The sequence below is a fragment of the Babylonia areolata genome, chromosome 16, assembly GCF_041734735.1.
Source record: "Babylonia areolata isolate BAREFJ2019XMU chromosome 16, ASM4173473v1, whole genome shotgun sequence".
In the NCBI taxonomy this organism is placed as follows: domain Eukaryota; kingdom Metazoa; phylum Mollusca; class Gastropoda; order Neogastropoda; family Buccinidae; genus Babylonia; species Babylonia areolata.
The window spans coordinates 8,447,442-8,474,943 of record NC_134891.1 but is presented as its reverse complement, the minus strand read 5'-3'; the positions used below and the strand labels follow the sequence as shown (position 1 = coordinate 8,474,943).

Here is a 27,502-nt window from a genome sequence, read left to right as displayed (position 1 = left end):
TGTACTGTTTTGGATGCTCTGTTGGTTGGCGTGTATCCACCCTACTTTGTTTTTTGGTTACAAAACGGTTGCATGAAAAAATATAGAAAAAAAGAGACCTGCCTGAACTGGGGCCTACAGCCTGGTGGGAGAGAGACAGACAGAGAGAGAGACAGACAGGGAGACAGAGAGAGAGGAACCAGAGAGAAAGAGTGTGTGTATGTATGTGCACGTGACTGCATTTACATGTGCCTTATCATCACTATGATTGTGACAGGACAGGTAAGACCATGATTTTCCAACAATTGAAGATCTGCTCCCCCCCCCCCCCCCTGCCCCCCCACCACACACACACCCCTTTCTATTCTCTCCAGTGCTTTTGTTCATACCATAAGCCAAAATTTCCTTTTTTTAGTCTTTGGGGGGAAAAAAGAAGAAAAAAGGAAAAACATGAAAGTAGCAGTATAGATATCTAAGTCTTCTAATCATGGCCTAATATACATATCATTAAACATCCCAATGTGGAGCAATTTGCAGTACAGTATAGTGAACATAAAGTTTCACAGTTTCACTCTTATCCAACGAGAAAAAAAAAAAAAAAAAAAAAAAAAAATCAAATCAGTTCAGCGCTTACACAAAACAGGAATCAAATAATACCACCATCCAAAACACAATCATTATACACATATGTACGTCTGTATCAAGCAACAACATGACAACACAACCTTTTTCCAAACACACAACCACAATGTTAAACCTTTCAAAGGATTAGAAAGAAAAAAATGTTAACAGCAATGTAAAACATCTAATTTAATAAGAAGTAAAAAAAAAAAAAATCAAATAAAATAAAAAGGAAAGAAAATGTCAACAACATATCCCTACTCCTTCTCTGCAGTTCTAAGTACTCAACAATCAAAGCCAGTCAATCAAGTACAATCTCAACAACAACAAAAAACAACGCAATGCAGTGGGGGGGGGGGGGGGGGGGGGGGGGGGACATTTCCAGAACAGAGACATGTGCTGCAAGGAATAACAAACAACGCCACAAGAAACCAACAAGAAAAAATCAAGCAATATCCTCCTTTTCTTTTTTTTTTTTTTTTGACAATATCTGGGTATCAAATCATACTGCTTACAGCCTAGTTGACCACAAAGGGTTCATTATTTCACGGCTGAAAAATCTGGGGGTGGAACAATGTATACTTCTTTCTTTTTCTGATAAAATCTGGGATGTCAAGTCTTGTTGGTTTTAGCCCAGGGGCTATTGCAGGGCTGATAAATGCTGGATTTCTTTATGTCTCAAGAAGATTTGTTGCTATTTCTAATAACTGGAATGAGACTGTTGCTATCTGTAGTAATTGGACTAAGACCTCAGTTATCAGACAACCACAAAATCATACCAAATAAAATGTAAGAATTCCCTTTGTGCCACACAAACCTCCAACTTTTCAGAAAAGCATTCACCTTCAAACAAAACGAGTACCTGAAAATAAAACTGCAGAGACTAAAATGTTCCACCAGAATTGAACCCAGTTCAACCCCTGCTTGGTATTTCTTGTTTGGCCAACTTCTTTCCCTTTTTTTTTTACTGACAGGAAAGCAAGAAACACAAACACATGCAGACACTTCAGCCACATCCTTCAAACTGAACCCATATGCAGAAAGAAAATAAACCCAACAAAAGAGGAAAAATACGACCTGAAAACAACCCCCCCCCCCCCCCCCCCAAAAAAAAACTTATCAAAAAAACAACAACAACAACAAAAAACACCAAAAAACAGCAGCAACAGCCTCATACAGCGTCGGTCAGCTCAGCGATTTCCGTCTTGATGGCGATGGAGGGCTCGTGCGTCTTGCGGGTCAACAGTTCGTACAGCAAAAACACAATGCAGATGTTGGGCGTCACGTGCAGCATGTAGGCACAGAAACCCTTGTAGAAACCCCGGTACGACTCTTTCCTGACCCAACAAAAGCACCAGCATCCGTGTTACAGTGCGGCGCTGGCCGCAGCTTCGCTCCCAACACACTCTCACAAGCACAAAACAAATGCGAAAGAATGCCCTCAAGTCTCTCACACACAGGCATGAAACAAATGCCGTAGAGTTCCATAGCTCTGCAGTATTTTGATGCAGGTTTAACTGCTGTACATGACCCTATAAGAGAGAGAGAGAGAGCAACAAAGCCTGGAATGACAAAACATGTAAAGTTTCTCACACACACACACTCTTCATTTATGCACACGTACACGTGTTCTCTGTAACATACATATACACACTCTCACTCCTTTCTAGTGCAGGTGTGCAAAATACTTGCAGGCCAAAGGTACCTCTGTGTAGCAGCTGGGCTCTCCTAAAACCTGTTTCTCTTCATCTTTTACAAGTCTTTGAGGACTGCATCTTCACCATTCACTCCACTCCATTCATGTTATACGTGAACTTTTATCAGCATTGTTTTCACAATAACTCTTTAAAGAATTACTGCATGTTAATGACTAAAAGGCGGTACACTTTCCCCCTCAATTTTGACCCATGCACCAACATTTGAGTGACCCTCCTAAGGTACTCTGGAAACTCCTAGAATTGCCGGAGTCTGCACTAGATGGGTCACGGTTAAGTATGTGTAATTAAATTTGTTTTTCCTATTGAAGTGGATTTTTCTACAGAATTTTGCCAGGAACAACCCTTTTGTTGCCGTGGGTTCTTTTACGTGCACTAAGTGCATACTGCACACGGGACCTCGGTTTATCGTCTTATCTGATTGACTAGCGTCCAGACCACCACTCAAGGTCTAGTGGAGGGGGAGAAAATATCGGCCACTGAGCCATGATTCGAACCAGCGTGCTCAGATTCTCTCTGATGCGTTACCTCTAGGCGATCACTCTACATGCAGACGAGTGCTCAGATTCTCTCACTTCCTAGGCACATGCATTACTGCTAGACCACCACTCCACCGTGAAACGATAAACAGAAATAAGAGAGATGGTGAGTGGTCTACCTTATGATCTGCTGACAGACGTCGATGACACCCTTGTAGGCACGGTGCTGGTCCTGCAGGCGTGAGCGAACCACCTGGAACGGGTAGGTCAAGCAGGCCGCGTGCATCTTGGAGGCAGCAGCAATGAGGACATACTCTGCAGAGGTCTGCACAAAGAGCATCCCAAGTACAGGACATCAGCCTTCTACAGGAGTGATCTATAACAGCAATTTATCACAGTCCTGCACAATAACCATCACAAGTAAAAAATACAACGGTCTCCTAGAACCTGCACAAGCATAAATAAAGGATAACAGTCTCTCCAGAACCTGGCACATCGAGTATCACAATCAAAAGACATCTCAGTGTCCTAGAGCCCTGTACAACAACAGGGATCACAAGGTCATCAGTCTCCTAGAGCCCTGCACAACAAGCATCGAGGTTATCGGCCGTAGTTTCGTTTTCTCCGCACAGGCGGATAGTAGTTTGCACAGGACAGGAATGTCAGACCCCTGCCGGAGTCTGCACTAGTTGGGTCACGGTTAAGTATGTGTAATTAAATAACCATCACAAGTAAAATACAACGGTCTCCTAGAACCTGCACAAGCATAAATAAAGGGTAACAGTCTTCCAGAACCTGGCACATCGAGTATCACAATCAAAGGACATCAGTGTCCTAGAGCCCTGTACAACAACAGGGATCACAAGGTCATCAGTCTCCTAGAGCCCTGTACAACAAGCATCACAGGTGAAGGACATCCACATTCATATAATCAATACATTCAGGGTGTTTCTTTCCCTTCTTTTCTAGTGTTATATTCTTCTTCTTCTATGTGTATGACCGTTTTTACCCCGCCATGTAGGCAGCCAAACTCCGTTTTCGGGGGTATTTATATTCAACGTCACATATTCTCCTACTCATTCTAAAACAAAAAAACAACTGTACACAAAACATAAAAAAGCAATGATAGGCAGATCTGCAACAGGCTTCACAAGACATAATCTGTGCACACATGCAGAAACAAACAATGAATACCACAGCTACAGACCAGTTGCGTGTCCAGCGGCTGGTTTCGGTACTGGTTGAACATCGTCTTCATTTCCTCATAGGCCATGAACTGCAAAGCACCATGGGAGATGCCCAAGACGCCTGGCACAAAGCCCTGCACACCACAAGAAGAGAGATCGCTGACAGAAGATCTCTAAAGGTCAAATCTTTCAGTGCGCTGGTCTTGGTGGTGTGGTTTCCTTGTTTGAGGGGGTGGTTAGGGTTAGATTTTGCCAGGGCATTCAATCTATGTCCACCTTGTCCAGGGGCTTGGCAAAGGAAAGCAAGGCCCAATCCTCTCCTTCCGAAAGGGTGGAGTCCTGAACTTCTTCTTCTTTTTTGTTCGTGGGCTGCAACTCCCACGTTCACTCGTATATATACACGAGTGGGCTTTTACGTGTATGACCGTTTTTACCCCGCCATGTAGGCAGCCATACTCCGCTTTCGGGGGTGGAGTCCTGAACAAATCATTCAGCCCCATCTGACAAGTATGCTCGTGAGTGAAAGGCTGTCACCTAACCGAGCTGAGACAGAGCTTACAGGTCAGGACGTCTGTCATTCACCATTCTTTACCTGGACTTTCTCCTACGTCAGTTACACCACTTAAAGGTTCACAAAAAATAGTAACTGCCTTTCAAATTCACGTCATATGAATCTCATTACACCAAGGTTCAGCAGACAATGTTACTTAACTTTGAACAGGGAGATTAATCTGTAATAACAGCACTGCATACAGTACAAAACTTGATCTCAACTAAAGTTTCTACCAGACAAATGGGGACTGACCAGAGTACAGCTTGGAGAACATATTTGTGCTATATGCACAGTGACTGTTTTATCAATGTGTGAGATCATGTTTGTGCAATATGCACACTGTCTGTTTCATCAGCGTGTGAGTACATGTTTGTGCAAAATGCACAGCATCAATTTTATTGGTGCGTTGCACTATTTTTTAAAAGACTCAATCGTGATAATGATTGCAAATAAAGCCTACTTAATGGCTGACTTAGCTGTCTGGGTGAAGGACCAGTGAACTCCAGCTACTGTACACAAGTGTCTCTCTCACAAAGTGATCTGCTTTGAGGGGTAACAAGAATGATTCTCTTGTCAACAATATTACCTTCATCAATATACAGAGGTCTAGACATTCCTCTTCTTCTTCTTCTGCGTTCGTGGGCTTCAACTCCCACGTTCACTCGTACATACGCGAGTGGGCTTTCACGTGTATGACCGTTTTTACCCCGCCATGTAGTCTAGTCTAGACATTCCATTTCCAGATGACCTGCACACTTTGTGCCCTGCATCTTTGAGTGCTTTAGAACAATGTAACATTTAGCTCCACAGTATAATGAAAATGAAATGGCAGTCATAAGCTCTGTTTAACTTTTTCTATTCTGCATTGTAGTGACCTTGAACCCAAAGCCCCCTTATTCCGTTACTGAATTATCATAAAGGAAAGGTCTTTTTCATAACTACTGTACTACCCAGTATTGTTCCTGTGCCACTTGCTGCTGCTTAGAAAATGCAAACGCTAAAAAATTTACCAGACCACACACATACCAGGGTTCGAATTTAGCGGGTGCCCGGGTGCAAATGCTACGAAACGTTGGCTCCAGCACGCAAATTTTCTGTTGAGAGTGCCCCAACTGGCACTCAAAAATTGACAGAGGTGAAAGAAAATTAATCAAAAGACACACCGTGGTTGATCGAAATGTAAAGTGTCGTCTGCTGCAGCTCACATCGCAGAGCAGCATCTTTGCGCGTGCGTGATCGGGTATTGACGTTCATGGCTCGTCGGCAATGAACGATGCATCCCATCTTCAATGATAAAAGAAAGGCTCCCGAAACAGAGACGAAAGCTCAGGATGACAAAAAAAAAACACACAAAAAAAACACAACAGCAGGGGTATGAATCAAAGAGTCAGTGCATGTACAATGACGTCTTGCAGAAAGACTCTCCTTGGCACACCGTTGAAACGAAGGAAGATTTTATCTTATTTTTAGTATGCTGGCACCCAAAACAACAATTGGGCACTCAAATGTTTTGTTTAGAGTGCCTGAATGCCACTCAAAAAAAAAAAAGGAGTTAAATTCGAACCCTGCATACACAGTCAAGATCAGGTGATTACATTGATTAACTTTCTTGACACACAACCATCAAACTTGTGAGAGGCTACAATAGCTGTTTCAGGTGCAAAAGATTTAAAAAATAATTGAAAGGGATAAAGTTTAAACAATACAAACAACAGATTATCAAAAAAAAAAAGAAAAAGAAAGATCTTTTCCATGGGGCCCCACATTAACGGCATGCTTTTCCAACCCTGTAAAAGATTCTTCCTGTCTCCCAAGACTTCTCAAGACTGAGAAAATCCTGTACAGGACCAAACAGGCCACCCTGACACCAAGGACAAGGCAAGGACTCAACTCTTTAAAGACCTCAGATCTTGACGTCAATCAAACCACAAGTACACCCTGGCCACTTGCCTTGTAGAGGCCACGGATTCCCTCGCCCTTAAAAATCTGGACCAGAGTGTTGATGGTGCCGTGGTATACGGGGGCTATCCCACCGGCACCGGCACCGGCACCAGCACTGGCGCCAGCCCCTGCAACACCCTCGTACTGCAGGCACAGCCGTGTCCTGGTCACCCAGATGGGGTTGGTCAGCACGAGCGTGGAGAAACCTGCACACAGACCACACACGCACCACTCACAGCACTGTTGCCAGTATTGTTTAGTCTCACCCCTCTCAGCGCTGTCACCAGTATTGTTTAGTCTCACCCCTCTCAGCGCTGTCACCAGTATTGTTTAGTCTCACCCCTCTCAGCGCTGTCAACAGTGTCGTTTAGTCTCACCCCTCTCAGCGCTGTCACCAGTATTGTTTAGTCTCACCCCTCTCAGCGCTGTCACCAGTATTGTTTAGTCTCACCCCTCTCAGCACTGTCAACAGTATTGTTTAGTCTCACCCCTCTCAGCACTGTTGCCAGTATTGTTTAGTCTCACCCCTCTCAGCACTGTCACCAGTATTGTTTAGTCTCACCCCTCTCAGCACTGTCAACAGTATTGTTTAGTCTCACCCCTCTCAGCGCTGTCACCAGTATTGTTTAGTCTCACCCCTCTCAGCACTGTCACCAGTATTGTTTAGTCTCACCCCTCTCAGCGCTGTCATCAGTATTGTTTAGTCTCACCCCTCTCAGCACTGTCACCAGTATTGTTTAGTCTCACCCCTCTCAGCGCTGTCATCAGTATTGTTTAGTCTCACCCCTCTCAGCACTGTTGCCAGTATTGTTTAGTCTCACCCCTCACAGCGCTGTCAACAGTATTGTTTAGTCTCACCCCTCTCAGCACTGTCACCAGTATTGTTTAGTCTCACCCCTCTCAGCACTGTCACCAGTATTGTTTAGTCTCACCCCTCACAGCACTGTCATCAGTACTGTTTAGTCTCACCCCTCTCAGCGCTGTCATCAGTATTGTTTAGTCTCACCCCTCTCAGCACTGTCAACAGTGTCATTTAGTCTCACCCCTCTCAGCACTGTCACCAGTATTGTTTAGTCTCACCCCTCTCAGCACTGTCAACAGTGTCATTTAGTCTCACCCCTCTCAGCACTGTCAACAGTATTGTTTAGTCTCACCCCTCTCAGCACTGTCAACAGTGTCGTTTAGTCTCACCCCTCTCAGCACTGTCACCAGTATTGTTTAGTCTCACCCCTCTCAGCGCTGTCACCAGTATTGTTTAGTCTCACCCCTCTCAGCGCTGTCAACAGTGTCGTTTAGTCTCACCCCTCTCAGCACTGTTGCCATCATTGTTTAGTCTCACCCCTCTCAGCACTGTCAACAGTGTCATTTAGTCTCACCCCTCTCAGCACTGTTGCCATCATTGTTTAGTCTCACCCCTCACAGCACTGTCAACAGTGTCGTTTAGTCTCACCCCTCTCAGCACTGTTGCCATCATTGTTTAGTCTCACCACTCACAGCACTGTCAACAGTGTCGTTTAGTCTCACCCCTCTCAGCACTGTCAACAGTGTCATTTAGTCTCACCCCTCTCAGCACAGTCAACAGTGTCATTTAGTCTCACCCCTCTCAGCACTGTCAACAGTGTCATTTAGTCTCACCCCTCTCAGCGCTGTCAACAGTGTCGTTTAGTCACACCCCTCACAGCGCTGTCATCAGTATTGTTCAGTGTTTCAACAGACACTTTCTGAGATGTTTCACCATGCAACTGCAAATGATGGGAAACTTCCCCCCTCAAAATTATGTTTAACTCTTTCAATAGTTCAGGCGCCGATCGCAAACTTCCTAGTTGAGCGCTTCAGGCGCCAATCAGTGACCTGTATGCTCAACGCCTCAGGCACCGATTGGCGACCTGTACGCTAGAGTTACCAATCTCGCTCATTCTTCTTTTCGTGAAACCTCGCAAGTTCGAAATGTTCACCACGTGTTTCCAGAACGTCTGTTCTACATTTGAATTGCAAGCAGACGCACATTGTTGAATATTTAGCAGATTTCTCCAGTCAGAGCATGGCCGACACTTCATGAAACACACGAAAGGCAACACCACGGAGGCATTGCAAATGAATCAAGACGATAATTCGCCCGCTGGAGTGCTGATTGCTGACAGTGACAGTGGAGAAAAATTTGCCAGACCAGTCAAAAATGAGTGTGTGGTGGTGGTGGTGTTTTTCCTAATGGAATTGCTGGTGATTGTGTGTGTGTGTGTGTGTGTGTGTGTGTGTGTGTGTGTGTGTGTGTGTGTGTGTGTGTGTGTGTGTGTGTGTGTGTGTGTGTGTCTGTGTGTTTCTCATCTCTGCACAAAGGTGAGTGCACATTTTATTACATTGTGCTATGTCTATGTTTCCAGTTGTATTTCCCAGTCTGTGTGTTCATTTTCACTTGAAATGGTGTATTTCATGTTTAAAACAACTAAGAATATGTGAAAACTACTCAAAAGTACATACTTTTTCATTTTCACGAACTGACTAAAAATTCTGTCAATGCGTTCATACAAATAATCATGCTTATCATAATTTCTATTCTTTGCCTTTTAAAATGAGCTATGCATGCAGAAGATTCAATGAGTAAAAGTGAAGTTATGGCAGGATAAAGTGGGTCGTGGTGACACAGTTTCCCCTCTCCAGCACAGACAGAAGTGTACTGCTGCTCAGCTGGTTTGTACAGTCAGCTAGCTCTGCACTTCTGGCGAAGAAAGGGTTAATACTTTTAGTATACTTATCATGACTCCGGGGTTTGATTCATGTCCTATGAAAAATATTGGTTTGCATCGAATGAACAAGGACAAAAATACCAACACTACCAAAAGTACGTACAGCAAGTTGCAGCCCTCTGATTACCTCCCTTTAGTCAGAACATGTCACTGATTTCAATAAAAATCCCGCTACAACTGTTCATAAATTCTTGTCTCTTATATACCCCTGATATGCAATATACATGTACTACTGAACTATAATTGTGAATGCTGTCTTTTTTTTCCTTTTTCTTCTTCTTCATCAAATCACAGCATTATTATATGTGGTAAAATGCCAAAAGCAGAACTAAGAGTGGTCTTCACACACCCCTCTCCATTTTTCCATGCAAACACTCAAAGCCATCTTTTCTGCATCTAATTCTTTCCTTGAAAGATCAGCACAAGACAGACAATGCACTGTGCTGTACAATCTGATGCAGGTAAGGGAACAGTGATGGAGTGGTTCCACCAGTTTGGTGGTCTCAAAAGCTAATACTTTCACATGTGTCCTCACTCCCTTCCACTAAAATAGATCCATGTATTTAAAAAAAATATTAATAATAATAAACTAACCATTAAATAAATAAAGCCTTTCTTCAGATTCTATCCCAAAGTCTTCATAAAACGCTGCTCTATCAATTTCAAAGGCTAGGTTTCATTACTGAACACAAACGATGGCAACTTTCTTAGAACTATCAAAGGAGACTCTGCTTTCAAATTCTGACCAGTTGTACTTCCTTAACTGATGCAATGAACAATGGATCCACTCGCAATCTGCTGATTTTTTCGTGTGTGTGTGTGTGTGCTGCTTGCAGTCCAGCCAGCCACACAGGGCCAAATCTGGGCTGTAATTACACTGGTCCTGTTGAACCTGAACAACAAAAAAAAAAAAAACTTGGAAAAGAAAATGAGCACACACAAAGTCCCATTCTTGCACATAAACCTTGGATATGGTTCTGATGCTGGTCATTCTATCAATCTTTTGCCAAAGGATTAAAAAACAACAACTAACCGTAACATAAACTGTAAAAACATATCATAATACACAGAATCATACAAAATAACAGGTATACAAACCAGACATTGCCAATAGGCTTCTCAAACATCCTTGGTGACAAAAAGATCTTAAAAAACAACAACAAAAAACATTCAACATAATAGGAATGCCCTATTATCAAGTCCAGAGAATGAAATAAATATTCAAGGCTTTATCCCAAAAAAAAATCTATGTCAATGGACCAGCAAGGCAGAAAATAAGAAAAAGAAGAGACGACAGAAAGAAAAAAAAAAAGAAAAAAAAGAAAAAGCCAGAAACAAAGACAAAGAGAGCAACAGAAATTTCTGGCACAGAATTTCCAGACACCTTTCCCCCACCCTCCAGCCCAGGACCATACCTGCGGTGCTGGCTATCAGCAGATGATTGGCTGCTCCCAAGTTAACCTGTGAGTTGCCTTCCTGCATCCACGTCTTCATGGTGTTGTAACTGCACACACAGCGCAGTAAGACAAACCTCAATGTTTGTATTTGTATTTCTTTTTATCACAACAGATTTCTCTGTGTGAAATTTGGGCTGCTCTCCCCAGGGAGAGCGCATCGCTAAACTACAGCGCCACCCTTTTTTTTTTTGGCATTTTTCCTGCATGCTGTTTTATTTGGTTTTTCCTATCGAAGTGGATTTTTCTACAGAATTTTGCCAGGAACACCCCTTTTGTTGCCGTGGGTTCTTTTATGTGCGCTAAGTGCATGCTGCACACGGGACCTCGGTTTATCGTCTCATCCTAATGACTAGCGTCCAGACCACCACTCAAGGTCTAGTGGAGGGGGAGAAAATATCGGCGGCTGAGCCGTAATTCGAACCAGCGCGCTCAGATTCTCTCACTTCCTAGGCGGATGCGTTACCTCTAGGCTATCACTCCACTATACATGGAATTCATATCCAGAGACAGGCTTCATGAGCTCTGAGGTCATTGTGATTTTAAAATTTTTTTATTGTTTCCTCATTGTATTGAACTTAAAAATAAAAAATTATGATTACATTGTATTGCTTTTAATCACAACAGGTTTCTCTGTGTGAAATTTAGGCTTCTCTCCCTGGGAACAGCACGCTGCCAGTATAGCAACACCTGAATATCTTTTGTGTTTTTGTTTAATGACAAATAACAAAACATAAGTTCATCTTTGAAAGTACAAATATATGGTAATGTACAACAATAACGACAACAACAAAAAAAAAGAAAAAAAAAAGGTACTTCAGCATGCACACACATTTCTAATATATGCTTATTTGTATCCACACAATGATACATGCGTGCCCTCTGACAGGAACAAGCCAACAAACCTACTTACATTCTTTTAGCCATAAGATATATGTAGGGAAAAAAACACAAAAAAAAACCACAACAGGACAACATCAAAAACAGAAAGGCACAGAACACACAAACAATATCTTTTCTTTTTCCTGTGTGCAAGTGTATAATTTGTTTTACTGTCAAATGGGCTTTCTCTGGAACGTTGCCAGGGACAGCCCTTTTGTTGGACCCGCAGGTTCTTTAATGTGCTTAAAGTGCAAGCTGCACATGGGATTTCACTCTACTGTCACATCCAACATACCAGCACCCAGACCACCACCCAGGAATCTGAGCGTATTGCTCAGCAACTTGCTATCCACAGAGATAAATTTCTAAGCCAAAGGAATGTACACTTTTTTCCAGTTCTATTCAATGCATGCTAAGTTAAACTAATGATTAAATCCCTATTGCCAGGCAAGTTTTTCTTTCCCCGAATGAAAAATTGTAAGGCTTGTCAGAGAAAGTGCACGGCAAGTCAACTGTCATATCATTATTACATTTCAACCTTGTTGAACAGTTTGTGTGTGTGTGTGTGTGTGTGTGTGTGTGTGTGTGTGTGTGTGTGTGTGTGTGTGTGTGTGTGTGTGTGTTTGCTGTTTTTTTTATCATGACTTTAAAATGTCTCTTTCAATGCAATTATTTCTTTGCAGTTCTCTGATGTCACATAAAGGTATGCAACTGATCAGATAGCTGTGTGTGCTAGTGGTGCCATGAAAATGAACAACGGTTTGAAAACCTTGGATGGTCTGAAGTGGCACAGCAACAATTCTATCCTAACTCCAATTCAGCTGCACCAAACTTCTAGTTCTAAAGTGATTATTCACTCGTTAGCTGGTCACCTCTGCTGCTCCTCTCATCTTTACCATCCACCATGATTTGTTTCATCAACACATGTGGCTTAGCTGATGTATGCTACTGCATCATGCATATTTTACCGTGTATGTGGCTCCCTGTACTAAATGGAAGAAATAAATAATGCAGCAAAACAAACAATACAAATGTAACCACTCCTTTATGTGTTTAAGTAGTGTAATGTTTACGACTGAGTGTTGAAAGACAACATGACAATGGGGTTTACATATGAATGCTGGATGTGAGCTTTGGTTTTATCTGGTGTGTCTTGACAGTGATTTCACAGCATGGGTCTGGTCAAACAATTTGTCTTTCTCACAAATTATGAAACTAAAATAAAGAATGGATGGTGCACATCAATTTAACTTGTTATCAAAGGGAGATGACGCCAGGTAGTAAAAAATGACAAAAATGGATGAAAAGTAGAATAACTAGGGACGAAAAAAAAAAGTACCCTCTGTTCAGAGACATGCAAATTGTTTGCCAGGCAATCATTGCAACACAGAGCATCAGGTCTCTAAGTAACTAAAATAACCTGGATTAAACAGACAAATGTACAAAGGCCCTGACAATGTATTGAAAGAACACTCAGATCTGGCCTCAGACAGACACTTCATTTGCTGACTAGTTGTAAGCTGGCCTCAGACAGACACTTCATTTGCTGACTAGTTGTAAGCTGGCCTCAGACAGACACTTCATTTGCTGACGAGTTGTAAGTTTTCAAATATCAAAACTTTCCATGTGAAGTTCTAATATCATTCTTTTAGACTACATTCACAGAGGTAAAAGTCCACAAAACTGAACTGAAACACATGTTACAGTGTTCCCAAAAACGTACATATGTGCGTAAATGACGCACAGATTTACAACTTTGACGCACAAAAGTTTTACCCTGTGCGTCAATGTGACGCACACTTTTTCCTGAAACTAACAAACATCTTACGGCTTCCAGGAAAACCGCGAAGCACGCATTGTGGGCCTAAGCTTAGGCTAGTGCATAGCAGACGAAACTGAGCTGGCCAAAAACGTGTTAGAGTAACTTCCCTTGCCGATGCAGGCAAACGCTGTTGTGTGTTCATTAGTAGTGAGTATGGTTATGTGCTCATTATAAGTAGTTGACTGTGTTTTCATTGTATTCAAGCATTTCGAATGTCCTTGTTTGGAGAAGGTGTGGGTTTCTTTTCATTTTCATTGTACAATTGTCTTCATTGATTTTTTGTGTGTTTTCCTGTTGACCCTCAGAAATGTGACAGTGACCCTCAAAAATTCCAGTCAAAGGGTCACAGTGACCCTCAAAAAATCAGGCCCATTGGGAACACTGTGTTAAAAAATTTGTTATTTATCGAACTGGTTACACAAACGAACAGAAAACAAACAAAAAAAAAACGTCCTAAGACTCACATGTGTAAAGGTGTGTCTTATTTTAAGAAAGGGGTTTAACACATTTAACACAGTGGGAATCACTTTTTTTTTCTATTCCAATATAGGTAAACTACAGCAAAAGAAAACTCACAAAAAGAAGTACAAGCCCCAGGAGATGCCCGCTCCCCAGATGTTGGGGGTGACCCCTTGGTACAGGCCCACGAACCCGCTGTTGTGGAAGATGCTGCGCATGGCATGCAGCGTGCCTTGGTAGGTGGGTCGCCCTGCGCTTCCATTCCCTTCATTCACTGGGAACACACACACACACACACACACACACACACACACACATGCACACACATAAGAAATAAGCGAAATTTATCTAAACCGTAAAGAAACACAGAACAGCAAACAGCTAGTTCTAACTATCTGAGGCTGCATTCATACCGAACACATGTGCACAGCTGTGGTGATGTTCTCTGGTCATCCATCACGGCTAAATATTTATTCTAAAATGAAAAAGTGAAAGCTCACCACAGCAAGGCTTGCTGAGTTAGTCTTGTTGTGCAAACACAAAACACAAATCTACAGTTTTAAATTCAACACTAATCAAGGAATCTGATGAAACTGACCAAGATGTGGAACAATCAATGTCAAATCATAATTAACAACAATGCTCATAGTCATGTACTATTTTTCCCCGTAAAATAACTCAAAGTAATACATTTCATCTCTGGAAAACAGGAAAAACTGTAACCATCCTCATCACAGATCAGCCTTTAAAAGAAAAAAAAGTCTGCTGTTATCAATAATACTTATTATCTAAAATCAGTACAGTAGTATTTCAAGTAAATAATCCAAAATCAACTTGACTTTTTGCAGTTCTAATGAACCACTACTGCATAATAGTAATACATGATAACTGGATATTGAAATAACAGAAAAAAAGTGTGTGTGTGTGTGTGTGTGTGTGTGTGTCCTCTTTCAATACTAGTTCTGTAAGCCCAATTTTTTATGCCTAATTATGAGCATTACAGCAGTCTCAACCATTAGTAATGTACTCAGTACTGTAAAACTTATTATTCATTACACTGGCTACAGTTAGTGTTAGACTAACACTTAACATTGCTATGAAATATAAGATTAGTATGAACTATCATTATCAAGATTCAGCATTTTCAATCCACTAATTTCAATGAACCACCACTTCAGTTTCTACCAATCTATCAAGCTGATTAGCCATAACTACTGGCTTTATTTTGACACCAATAAAAATATCAGTATGTGTAATTAAAATATGTTACTATGATTGCATCAGCACGACATCAGTCACACTCAAAGATTCAGTAAGTTATTTTGACTAAATAAAGTGGTAAGGCAATATCCACATTTCTTTCCCTCCACTCCTTTGTGTTACTGAAGGAGTGAACGTCCACGCCTTGTAAACGCTACCCATTCCGTCAGGAGGGGAGAAATGGTGGATATATTGCCAAAAGGTAAATGAGGTACTTGTTCTACTTCCAGTAACTGAACAAGACCATTTTGAGGGCTGATTATTTCCAATCAAACAGTTGTTCAGATAACTTCACTTCACCCTTAACAGACAACAACGAAAGGAAATTTTCTATCTAAAATTACGTTTACCGGCAGGAATGTCAGACCCCTGCCGGAGTCTGCACTAGTTGGGTCACGGTTAAGTATGTGTGATTAAATGTATTTTACGTGCTCACCTTGAAATCTAATCTTGACAAGCTCGAGTGGATGTAGCACTAAGGTGGAAACAACACCTCCACTCACTCCCGCGTACAGATGTTCAAAACGAATGTGACGAAGTAGTCCGACTGAAGCAGGTTTGTTCGTTGATGACGACTCCATGTTCATTGTTTTTTATACGTTCCCGGAGGCAGGTGGGGTCTGTTTAAAACAAATTGCGGGAGAAAACCTGTCATCTCATTCACAAAAAGAAAGAAAAATAAACAAAAAGATTAGCTTCTGTTAACTGATTCCATCATCGTCGTCAGCCATGTTGAAATGATGTCACACAATGAAGGGCGTCTATTGGCCGAAAGTTTTCCGGGTTATGTAACTTGTCACTGGTCTGATCACTGATGTTGATCGCGTGTTAATAAGTAGAACTTGCTCTGTGCCAGTACTGATGTCACTGGACTGTATTACTGGACCGAAGAGGTTGAAAACTGAGTCGAAGAACGAAAGCCATTTCAACAAGCACAACGCTCGAAAGCTGAAACACTGACCTCGACCGCCGCCACAAATTTCACTTCCAATGACCGCCCACGCAGTCACAGCAGCTGTCACAGTTTGGACAATAAGCGCTGATTGGATCCTACTTTGTGACACGACACACCCAGTCTTCCCCCCCCCCCCTCCCCCAACCACGCCGTCTCCCCCCACGCCTCCCCCAAACCGAGATACCATAGAAATGCTAGTCAGTCAACTGATTAACATTTTACTTATATGACACGCAGTACAGTATCAGTCATATTCCTCCCTGCTTGAATTGTAGCCGGCCTTTCCCCCCAGCCACAAATGATTTCACCGAGTATAACTATTTGATTATTTGCATTTGATAAACTCAGTGTTTCAAACTGATGAAGAAGAAGAAGATGACAATCATGATAATTAATACCGACAAGTAATCATCGTCCTCTCGGAGTAACTAATTACTGATTATAATCATAGTGCCTAATAATTAAAGAAGCCGCGGCATGTACGTCAGTGTCAGTTGTGGGTTCAGTGTTTTTGCTCGGCATGCAGTGTTCAGTTTAGTTTCATTGACTCGGCTCCGGTCAGCCTGCCGTTAGATCCCGGCTTCAAGTTTCAGTTCAGTCGTCTTGAAGCCAACTGACTGCTTTTATCAAGTCAGTCTCAGTTCATTGTCAGCTTCAGGGCACTGCGGCGGTGACTGGATCCAGTCGACTGATATAGTTTCACTACAGTTACAGTTCAGTTACGGCTTTTGTCGGAGTTCTCAATTTGACTGAGCCAATTACTCATCACTGTGCTCACTGCACTGCCCCGGAGTTCACCGCTTCTGCATCCGGCTGTATCTGTATCTCATCTTAGTGTAGAATTCGTCGCCGCGGCTGTGGCAGAAGATTTCTGCGGCCGGGCACTAAGTTATTGCGACGGGTGACTCGAGAGATTTTCATTGTCAGTAATAGTAGGCATTGGATCGATTAAGTTTCAGTTACCGAGTTGGACCCTGTGACCTTGAATGCCCCGCGGGCCATGACATGACACTCAGTGACACCACTGAGGCCGCTGTGATATTTTAAAGTCAGTTCAGTTACTCAACCGTCGAACAGCCGCGTTCCGCCGCTGCGTCACTCAGTCAGCTTATGATAGAAGTGGCAGTATTTTCCTCGATCACACGACAGAACTTCGTTGGCGACTGACTGACGCCGCTTGTCAGCACCGGCTGACAGCGCCTGACGGTTAGTTTATGGTGCTTGTTAGAACGTGGCCAGCTGCCGTTTTCCAGTTGCATTAATGAAAACCCTGACAACTGAAGCCTGTCCGCTAGCTGTCCTAATCAACACAGCCGCCGGTGTCAGGCAAAAGACACTGAATCACTGACGGTGATCACTGCGGCCCGCGGCTGATTCGCCGTGCATCGGCATGGCATATTCACAGACGGATGACGTACAGAATAGCATGATATTGAAGGATCGACTGAGGTGGCTCGTGCTTTGTCAGTCGGATGTCAGTGTGCTCTCTCAGTTCCTCTCCTTCGCGCACTCACTCAGCCGGGTCAGTGACACAGTAGAGTCACCGTCAAGTTGACCGCCGCACTGCCACTGACACCACACGACTCATTGACACTGACACAACCCGGCGTTGACTAACAACTCAGTAAACACACACACACACACACACACACCGTGACACACAATCACTGAAAGCCTATATATACACTGTGACACACACACAACACCGTCATACTGATATGACACACCGGCTGACACACACACTCTGTAGTAATGTGGCACCGTGACTCCACACTGGTACTGACACACACATACATCACACCCACCGTGACACAGACACACACACAGACACACACACAATCAAAAGCCTACACTTTGAAACACACCTGACACAAACACTCCCCCCATCACAACATGATTATTCACACCGGCCGACACAACACACACTGGCACTCCACACTCCACACGGGCACACACACACACACACACACACACACACACACTGACGCGCAAACACTGCCGGACTGACACAACTGACTCACATTCACACACTGACGCGCAAACACTGCCGGACTGACACAACTCACACACACACACACACACACACATACGAGAGAGACAGACAGACAGACAGACAGGCTGAATCACACATACTGTCCAGGTTGGGGAAAAATGTGCACAGTTGAGTTTTGTACTTGTTCAAGCGAATTTGTTGTTGTTAACTCGGTTTGCTCACAGGCTAGGTTCGATTCTCAATCAAGCACACGTCTGTGCACTCAAACAATTACTGTGCATTCATTCTGAGCTCTTTTACATAGCCGTAGACACAGTACAAATTTACAAATACACTTTATATATTGACCAGAAATTATCATTATCAATTCACACGGCACGTCAAATTAAAAATCTTCACACTACATGGAATTTGAAAGGCAAAAAATGATATACATTCAAATTACTGTGCATTCATTCCTCTTTTACATAGCCGAGGACACAGTATACATTTAGGCCTGCCGTATACTTTATATACTGTTCAGAAATGATTATCAATTCACACACATCAAATCAAAATCTTCACACAACACGGAATTTTAAATGCACTATACATTCAATTTATAAAAGACATTGTTGTACCATACCTTGTCTTTTCATGTGTGTGGGTGGGGGTGAGGGTGAGAGTTAAGTGTTTATATTTTATTTGCTGGATGTTTTCTATCGGTATACATTGTTGTGCAATACTTTATTGTCTTAATGTGTGGGGGTGTGGGGGTGGAGGATTGTTTTAGTCAGCTACTGAGAGTTTTTATCTGACTTGTTTTAGTGTATTGTATGGTACATATGTTCATTTTTATCAGCGTTGGTGTCTAAAACGAGCCTGTGATTGCACACGTTAATTTCCATGTGGATTAATAAAGTGTTTTTGAATTGAATTGAATTGAATTGAATCTACTCTCTCACCTGGTCAAGTTTCCCGGTCAGTTCACTGACTCAAACCACAGTTCTGCACCCACCGCTGACCAACAGAGTCTCTTGCCGACTGTAGCTGGCTCCTGAAGAATTGGGTTGTCTGGAATGTTCTTTTCGCACAGGTCTAAGTCAGTGTAGAACCTCACGCCCCGCGGTCCAGTGTCTCACCGTGAGTAGTTCTGGATCTTCTGGTCAGTGCTGGCAGGCTGGACGCGGCGTCTTTGTGGACGTTCTACGAGGAGATGTCTCTGCTCTTCCGAATCTGTCTTCTTTCCGCCGGCTTCTTCTCTTCAGTCTTGCTTGCTTCACTGACTCTCTCTCTCTCGCGTCACGCCACGACCTCAGTCTCCCTCCACTTTTTTTCTTACCAGTCTTTTTTTTTTTTTTTTTTTTTTTTTTTACATCAGTGTCTCTCGCTCTCTGAGTCTTAACCAGAAGTCTCCAAATTTGAACACGAGAACTGAGTCCCCGTCTGATACACTGACTGACACCTGGGTGGCTACTTTTCAGGCCGGCTGACTGATCCAGGGGCTCCCCGCGGAAGCCGGTTGTCACGGTACGATTGCATAATTATTACTGTGTGACCACTCACGTGACACAACATTTCCACTTGTTTTTACAACTTAAAAACACCCCAAAAAAAATCTTGCACATCAATTCACTACAATTTTTATATGCATTTATAGTCAGTATGTTATTACATGTCAACCGCAACAAATCTTCATATTTAGATGTGATAATATTAAAGGGACTGTTTATCTCCAATTCCATTGGTTAAAATCCTAAAAACTCAACCACCTTAACTTGATGTATAACTTCGTCCACGTGATCAGTGCCCGAAAGCCTATTCCTTTCACGCACCGTGTGTGGACATCACTGTCGCCCGAGGCGCCCTGCCGGACTCGTATGGCTACTGAAACCACCTCTACGATTTAGAGTACTCCGCTAATTATCCTGGCCTCTTGAAAGTTCAGTCGAATCCTTGGTAACACATGGACAATTCTCTGGTATCTATTCATCTTAGTCCAGCTTGCTCCTCACAAGGTTTAGATACAGCCTAACAGTTCTCTGCTCCCTTAGCACACACACACACACACAAAGACAGACACACACACACACTCAGGCCCAGACACTGGCAGACACAGAGACACAATGACATGCGACACACACACACACATACAAACACACACACACGCGCGCGTGCAAACACACATACACACACACACCATCACATACACACTCGACCGCAAGATTGGTGCTCGCTTGGGGAGGCCGAAAAGCCGGTCCGCCATCTTTGATCAGTAAATTTGTTGTAACCAAAATATTTACATTCCTCACCAACTTTCATATAGCTCTGCTGTACCTCACACTGCTTTCCAACATAAACAAGAAAAAACATGGTACACATACACACGCTCTTTAAGCATACAACCATTGCTAAAAATACAGACACGCTTCTATACTAAAAACAAGTCAATCCCCAATCAACACTGTGACCCCTCAGACCCAAACCGTCAGCAGTTGACCGCCTTTTCGTTTGAAATTCTACCGGGATGGAGGAGTCCAATATACTCCGTACATAATCTTATCCCAACCAGGATGATATAGGATATGTTGTCGGTTATGAATGTGTGTATATTTGTGTTTCTTGAGCCGTAGTTCTTTGTGTATTTTAATATGAATGCAGAATGGAATGACACGTCACCTCAGAGGCTGTTGCGTATGAGGGAAAAGCAAACCACTGTTTCTGCTACCATTCCTGAATACAGTCCTCCCAAAACCATTGATTCTTCAACATTATTGTATTCTACATGTGTTTCGTTCATATATGTTTCATGCTAATATCGTGAAACGGGTGGGCTGGAAAAAAAATTGTGGGGCTCTGCGACAGGAAAGAACGACGCCATTGTCAGTCGTTCGAAGTCCGCGTCGAAAACACCACAAAGAAAATGTCCAAAAAGAGACCTAAAACCTTCACACACAAACTAGAAAACTACCAATATTGTTTCCAAAACACTGGAAAAATATCATGATTCAATAAAAAGGTATGATTTGTCCTAGATATAGACTTAAATGTAAATTGGAAAATTTACTAAGCACAAAGAGGAACTGGGACAATGGCAGTCGAGCTCCAACTTGTGTTTTGTGTAGGTCAGAAAACTGCTCTAAACTCCATTGACACAACCGTCAGAGGCAAACAACTTGCTAAAATCAATAGAAGACAGTCACAACAAATTGTTCGTCACATTTGGGGACAGACTGAAGAAACATTTTGGGTGAAATTAATAATTTTATTCAACGAACTCGTTTCAGTTGGTCCGAAACATCAGCTTTATTTAAAAATTTCTTTTCACCAGAAGCACATTACGCTTTACTGCATTCATCAAAAGAAAGCTTATCTTTTGCCAATTCCAGTGATATGCATTATGTGTATGTCCTGAATGTTGTTAATCAACGAGAAGTCATGAAACAAACGTCAACAAACACAAACTGGCGCTGTCGAGGCCTGACGAGGGCCGATTTGCTTGCCGCGGCGCGCTGCTGTCATTGCAGTTCGCCTGGCTTGCATATATTTGGAAACGGCCTGAATGTTTGCTTCATTCGCTTCGTCGACTTGCCAGAGTAAAGATCTCAGCGATCTCCAGCGACTTTCTCCTTGTTACAGTACCTGCTACACTTCAATCCAGAATCATGTCTGACGCCGCTCCTGCTCCTGCCAAGAAGGCCGCCAAGCCCAGGAAGCCTGCCAAGCCAGCAGAGCACCCCAAGTACAACGTCATGATCGCCGCTGCCGTCACAGCCCTGAAGGAGCGTGGTGGTTCCTCCCGCCAGGCCATCCTCAAGTACATCATGGCCAACTACAAGGTGGGCAGCGAGGTGACCAAGATCAACGCTCGTCTGAAAACTTCCCTGAAGGCTGGAGTGAAGGCTGGCACCCTCAAGCAGGCCAAGGGCACTGGAGCTTCTGGCTCTTTCCGTCTGGGAGAGAAAAAAGTCGCTGCCAAACCCAAGAAGGTGAAGAAGCCTAAGGCTGCCGCTAAGAAGCCCGCAGCCAAGAAGGCCAAGTCCCCCGCCAAGAAAACTGCAGCCAAGAAGCCCGCTGCCAAGAAAACTGCTGCCAAGAAGCCCAAGTCTCCAGCCAAAAAGGCAGCCAAGTCTCCTGCCAAAAAGGCGGCCAAACCCAAGAAGGCAGCCAAGTCTCCAGCCAAGAAGGCAGCCAAGCCCAAGAAGCCAGCTGCCAAGAAGCCCGCCAAGAAGTGAACGGCCATGCCCGGTCCTTCTCCTTCATCCCCGTTTCTCTTCTCTCTCTGTCTCTCTCCATAGGCCCTGCCCTGGGCCACACGTCTTCCCAAGTGGGTTGGACATCTTGTTGCACAAAGTTGATTTTTCTTTACTTGTCTGTTTTCGTTGTTTCATTATAATGTATGTGTCTGTTCCACTAGTTTTCGTTCCCGCTTCTGTTTTGAGTAACTGACTGGGTCATTGGCTTTGTTCTCAGCAGCCTCAGCTTAAAACTGCAACAGCACGCGCATAATTTTAACGGAATAAAAGGTACATTTTCAGTTTAAAGGCGTCCAGCATGGAGATCCCATACAGGCTTGGACAAACTCGACATTCGCACACACATACGACACAATGGAACACACACACACACACACAGAAAACGTCACATGCACGCCGTTGCACACATGCTCATACCCGAGCATATCGACACACACATGCGCTTATCATCACACATACACACACTCACAAACGCACGCACGCACACACACTGACACACACTGGCATTAACCCCCCCCCCTCTCTCTCTCTCATACACATACACACCGGCACACACACGCGCGCGCGCGCGCACACACACTCACACACTCACTGGCACACGATGATAGTCCTGCTATTCGTGCACGGCAACCGGAAACACATTGCCCAGTGCATGAACAAGTGCACCAATTGCCCAGTGCACCAACTGCAAGTGAACAAAACAATTATATATCCTGTTAAATCAGGACCGCCTGTAATTCATGTTCGCTGGCACAATGACTCACTACTTTACTGAATGACCTTTTTTTTCAGCCAAGACGACGATCAAAAGGACCGGCACTAAAAACCCAACTGCCAGGGCCTCAGTACTGGGTTTTTCCCAGAGTAACCAACACGAAGTGTAACCCCAATAAGTCTGCCTTTATCTTAACAGCTCGCGTCTATTCATGTATGTTATTTCTGAGAAAAGGGGGTGCATTAAGAAAAAAAAAAAAAAAAAAAAAAATTGGGGGGGGGGGGAAGAGTCAACCACTGAGATACCTGTTTACATACATGATACATACCTATGGAATCAACACAAAGAGCCTGTCTGCCAATGGCATCCGTAGGAAACGAAATCCTTGTCGAGACACTGCCACTAAGGTAGTATTGGGCTGTTTTACTTGACTGTTACCGATGTATTCATTTCTGAAAAAAAAGAAGGGAAAACAACAACATATGATCCTGGTGTGGGGTTTTGGCTTGTCTTATGTGACTTGATTTTTGTTGTTGTTGTTTTTTAGTTGTCATTTCTCAAAAAGAAACAAAAACAAAAGAAACAAAAAAACAAAAACAAACACAAAAAACAACAACACACAAAACAACAAAACCATGATCCTGGTGTGAGTAATGGGGCATAGGCGGATGTGTTTGTGAAACTGAGAAACCAGACTGAAGTATGCCGTGTCAAAACCATACACATTCACAAACCGGCACAACACAAAACCTGGCATATAGAAATACCTTCCATTCAGTTTCACTTTCAAGTAACTGATATTGTTCAGTGTGAATGCAGTGCGCTTGACCATGTAACAATGTGCGTCAGTGCTGACGCAGGCGTTGCCAGTTTCATTTGTGTGTGCGTGACCGTGAGAGAGAGAGAGAACTTGAAAATCTTTATTGTCATTGCAGGCAATCTAATCAGTGATAATTTCATCCTCAGATAATAAAACAGAAACAATGTCGTGCTTCATAGCAACATATTTGATTGGAAAAAAAAAATCCCCTCACAACTAAACACTGATGAACTTTACACTCAAACAAAAAGTTTTATTTATTTATTTATTTTATTTATTTATTTTTTTTAATTTTTTATCTCATCATCAGTTTGGGAGCCAAATGATGGGAATGGTGATTTCATGAAGGACACTAGCTCAAACCATTTCTTATTCAACTGCATTGAAATACATGCAAGTACTGTTAATTTGAATATTGAATTCTTTATTCTGTGTCATTTATATGTAACGCCGAATACATAGAAATTTTACAGGATAAAATACGTCAATATGAAAAACCAGCCTGAGAGAGAGAGAGAGAGAGAGAGAGAGAGAGAGAGAGAGAGAGAGAGAATGAGAATTAATACGTGAATGGTCCAGCTGAAGTCCATGTAAGGGAGGCTGTCAAAAAAAATCCCACTAATTTTGTCACTAACTTGGTTTGCTCCCTTAGCTGAAAAAGTTGAAACTCGACATGCTCCTTCAAAACACACGTACCAAAAGATATCACAAACACACACACACACACAAACACAGACACAGACACACACACATATCACATTCACACTGACACTACCACAATGAAGTCTGTCAGTTTGATGCTCGCCTGGTGAGGCCGAAAATCCGCCATCTTTGATCAGGCACGTCTACATTCCTTGACAACTTTGATACAGTTCTGCTGTATCTCACAATCCTTTCCAACATAAATAAGAAAAAAACATGCCACATATACACACATTTTGAAAGCAAATACAGACACGTTTCTCTATAAACAACAGTCAGTCAGTTAACACTGTGACCCCTCTGACCGAAACCGTCAGCAGTCGAACGACCGCCTTTTCGTTTGAAATTGTACCGGGATGGAGGAGTCAAATTATTATACCCCGTACAGGATCTGATCCCATCCTGGATTATATGATATATGCTGTTGGTTATGAATGTGTGTGTATGTTTGTGCTTCTTGAACCGTACGTCTGTGTGTATTTTGATATGAATGCTGAATGGAATGACACGTCAGCACAGAGGCTGTTGTGTGTCGGCGATTTGAGGGAAAAGCAAACCATTGTTTCTGCTACCATTCCTGAATACAGTGCTCCCAAACCCATTCATTCTCAGACATTATTGTATTCTACGTGTGTTTCGTTCATAGATGGTTTATGCTAATATCGTGAAACGGGTGTGCTGAAATAAAAATTGTAGGGCTGTGCGGCAGGAAAGAACGACGCCATTGTCAGTCGTTCGAAGTCCGCGTCGAAAACACCACAAAGAAAATGTCCAAAAAGAGACCTAAAACCTTCACACACTGACTAAAAATCTACCCATATTGTTTCCTAAAGACTGGAAAAACATCATGATTCAATAAAAAATAAAAATAAAAACGAGCTTTACACACACACACACACACACACACACACACAGAGCTAGAGGTGTTTTCAAGCGATTTGTTCTCCATGTGTGCAAGCGTTTTTTCTCCCTGTTTTTGTTCTTTGTGCTTCAGTATTTCTTCTCCATTGGTGTTTTCCCCCCTATCTATACCTGTCACAAATGTGTCTGTGTGTTTTATGAAGATGGGCATCAGTGTGATCTTACACAGCTATGTGCTATGAAGGAGCTGTTATATAAGGGTTTTTAATTAAATGATTAGGCAATCATGTTGTGTGTGTCACGGTGTGTGTGTGAGAGAGAGAGAGAGAGAGAGAGAGAAAGAGAGAGAGAGTGTGTGTGTGTGTGTGTGCATGCGTACGTCAGTGTGTGCATGTGTGTGTGTGTGCTCGCGCGTGGGCTGTGGGGTGGAAGAGTGATAGAGAGAAAGAGCGAAGAGAGAGACTGAGGTATTTGTTCAAAACCACAGCCGCTCGTGAGGTGCGTGTTTGTGTGTGTTAGAGAGAGAGAGAGAGAGAGAGAGAGAGAGAGAGAGAGAGAGAGAGAGAGAGAATCAATGCGTGAATGGTCCATCCATCGAGCTCAATATTCGAGCTCCTATTCAGCTCAGTGGGTCCATCTGAAGTGCATGTAAGGGAGGCTGTCGAAAAAATCCCTCTGATTTTGTCACTAACTTGGTTTGCTCCCTTAGTTGAAAAAGTTGAAACTCGACGTCCTCGGCCTACAAAACACATGTAGGTATGCCTTAAGATATCACACACACACACACACACACACACACACACACACACACACACACACACACACACACACATACATCACATTCACACTGACACTACCACAATGAAGTCTGTCAGTTTGATGCTCGCCTGGTGAGGCCGAAAATCCGCCATCTTTGATCAGGCACGTCTACATTCCGTGACAACTTTGATACAGTTCTGCTGTATCTCACAATCATTTGCAACATAAATAAGAAAAAAACATGCTACATATACACACATTTTTAAAGCAAATACAGACACGTTTCTCTATAAACAACAGTCAGTCAGTTAACACTGTGACCCCTCTGACCGAAACCGTCAGCAGTCGAACGACCGCCTTTTCGTTTGAAATTGTACCGGGATGGAGGAGTCAAATTATTATACTCCGTACAGGATCTGATCCCATCCTGGATTATATGATATATGCTGTTGGTTATGAATGTGTGTGTATGTTTGTGCTTCTTGAACCGTACGTCTGTGTGTATTTTGATATGAATGCTGAATGGAATGACACGTCAGCACAGAGGCTGTTGTGTGTCGGCGATTTGAGGGAAAAGCAAACCATTGTTTCTGCTACCATTCCTCAATACAGTGCTCCCAAACCCATTCATTCTCAGACATTATTGTATTCTACGTGTGTTTCGTTCATAGATGGTTTATGCTAATATCGTGAAACGGGTGTGCTGAAATAAAAATTGTAGGGTTGTGCGGCAGGAAAGAACGACGCCATTGTCAGTCGTTCGAAGTCCGCGTCGAAAACACCACAAAGAAAATGTCCAAAAAGAGACCTAAAACCTTCACACACTGACTAAAAATCTACCAATATTGTTTCCTAAAGACTGGAAAAACATCATGATTCAATAAAAAGGTACGATTTGTCCTAGATATAGACGCAAATGTGAATTGAAAAATTTACTAAGCACAAAGAGGGACTGGGACAATGGCCAACCAGCTCCAATTTGTGTTTTGTGTAGGTCAGAAAACTGCTTCAAACTGCCCTCACACAGCGGTCAAAGGCAAACAACTTATAAAAATCAATAGAAGACAGTCACAGGAATTTGTTCATGACGTCTAGGGACAGACTGAAGCAAAATCCAGGGTGAAATTAATAATTTTGTTGAACGAACTCGTTTCAGTTGGTCCCAAACATCAGCTTTATTTACGATTTTCTTTTCACCAGAAGCATATTACGCTTCACTGCATTCATCAAAAGAAAGCTTATCTTTTGCCAGTTCCAGTGATATGCATTATGTGTGTGTCCTGGGTGTTGTTAATCAACGAGAAGTCATGAAACAAACATCAACAAACACAAACTGGCGCTGTCGAGGCCTGACGAGGGCCGATTT

General features: G+C 42.8%; 2 protein-coding genes across 2 annotated transcripts; one reads left to right on the top strand and one right to left on the bottom strand.

The window, feature by feature from the left end:
- Positions 1-1,771: 1,771 nt before the first annotated feature.
- LOC143290748 (solute carrier family 25 member 32-like) lies at positions 1,772-15,747 on the bottom strand. Its single transcript, XM_076600261.1, has 7 exons — positions 15,533-15,747; positions 13,954-14,110; positions 10,635-10,723; positions 6,485-6,681; positions 4,002-4,115; positions 2,974-3,119; positions 1,772-1,937 (listed from the first exon to the last, which is right to left on the bottom strand). The coding sequence occupies exons 1-7, from the start codon at positions 15,681-15,683 to the stop codon at positions 1,772-1,774; spliced, it is 1,020 nt and encodes a 339-aa protein (XP_076456376.1). The 5' UTR covers positions 15,684-15,747.
- A 5,941-nt stretch (positions 15,748-21,688) lies between these two features.
- On the top strand, positions 21,689-22,258 carry LOC143290866 (histone H1.2-like). Its single transcript, XM_076600404.1, has one exon. The coding sequence runs from the start codon at positions 21,689-21,691 to the stop codon at positions 22,256-22,258; it is 570 nt and encodes a 189-aa protein (XP_076456519.1).
- The last annotated feature ends 5,244 nt before the right edge of the window (positions 22,259-27,502 follow it).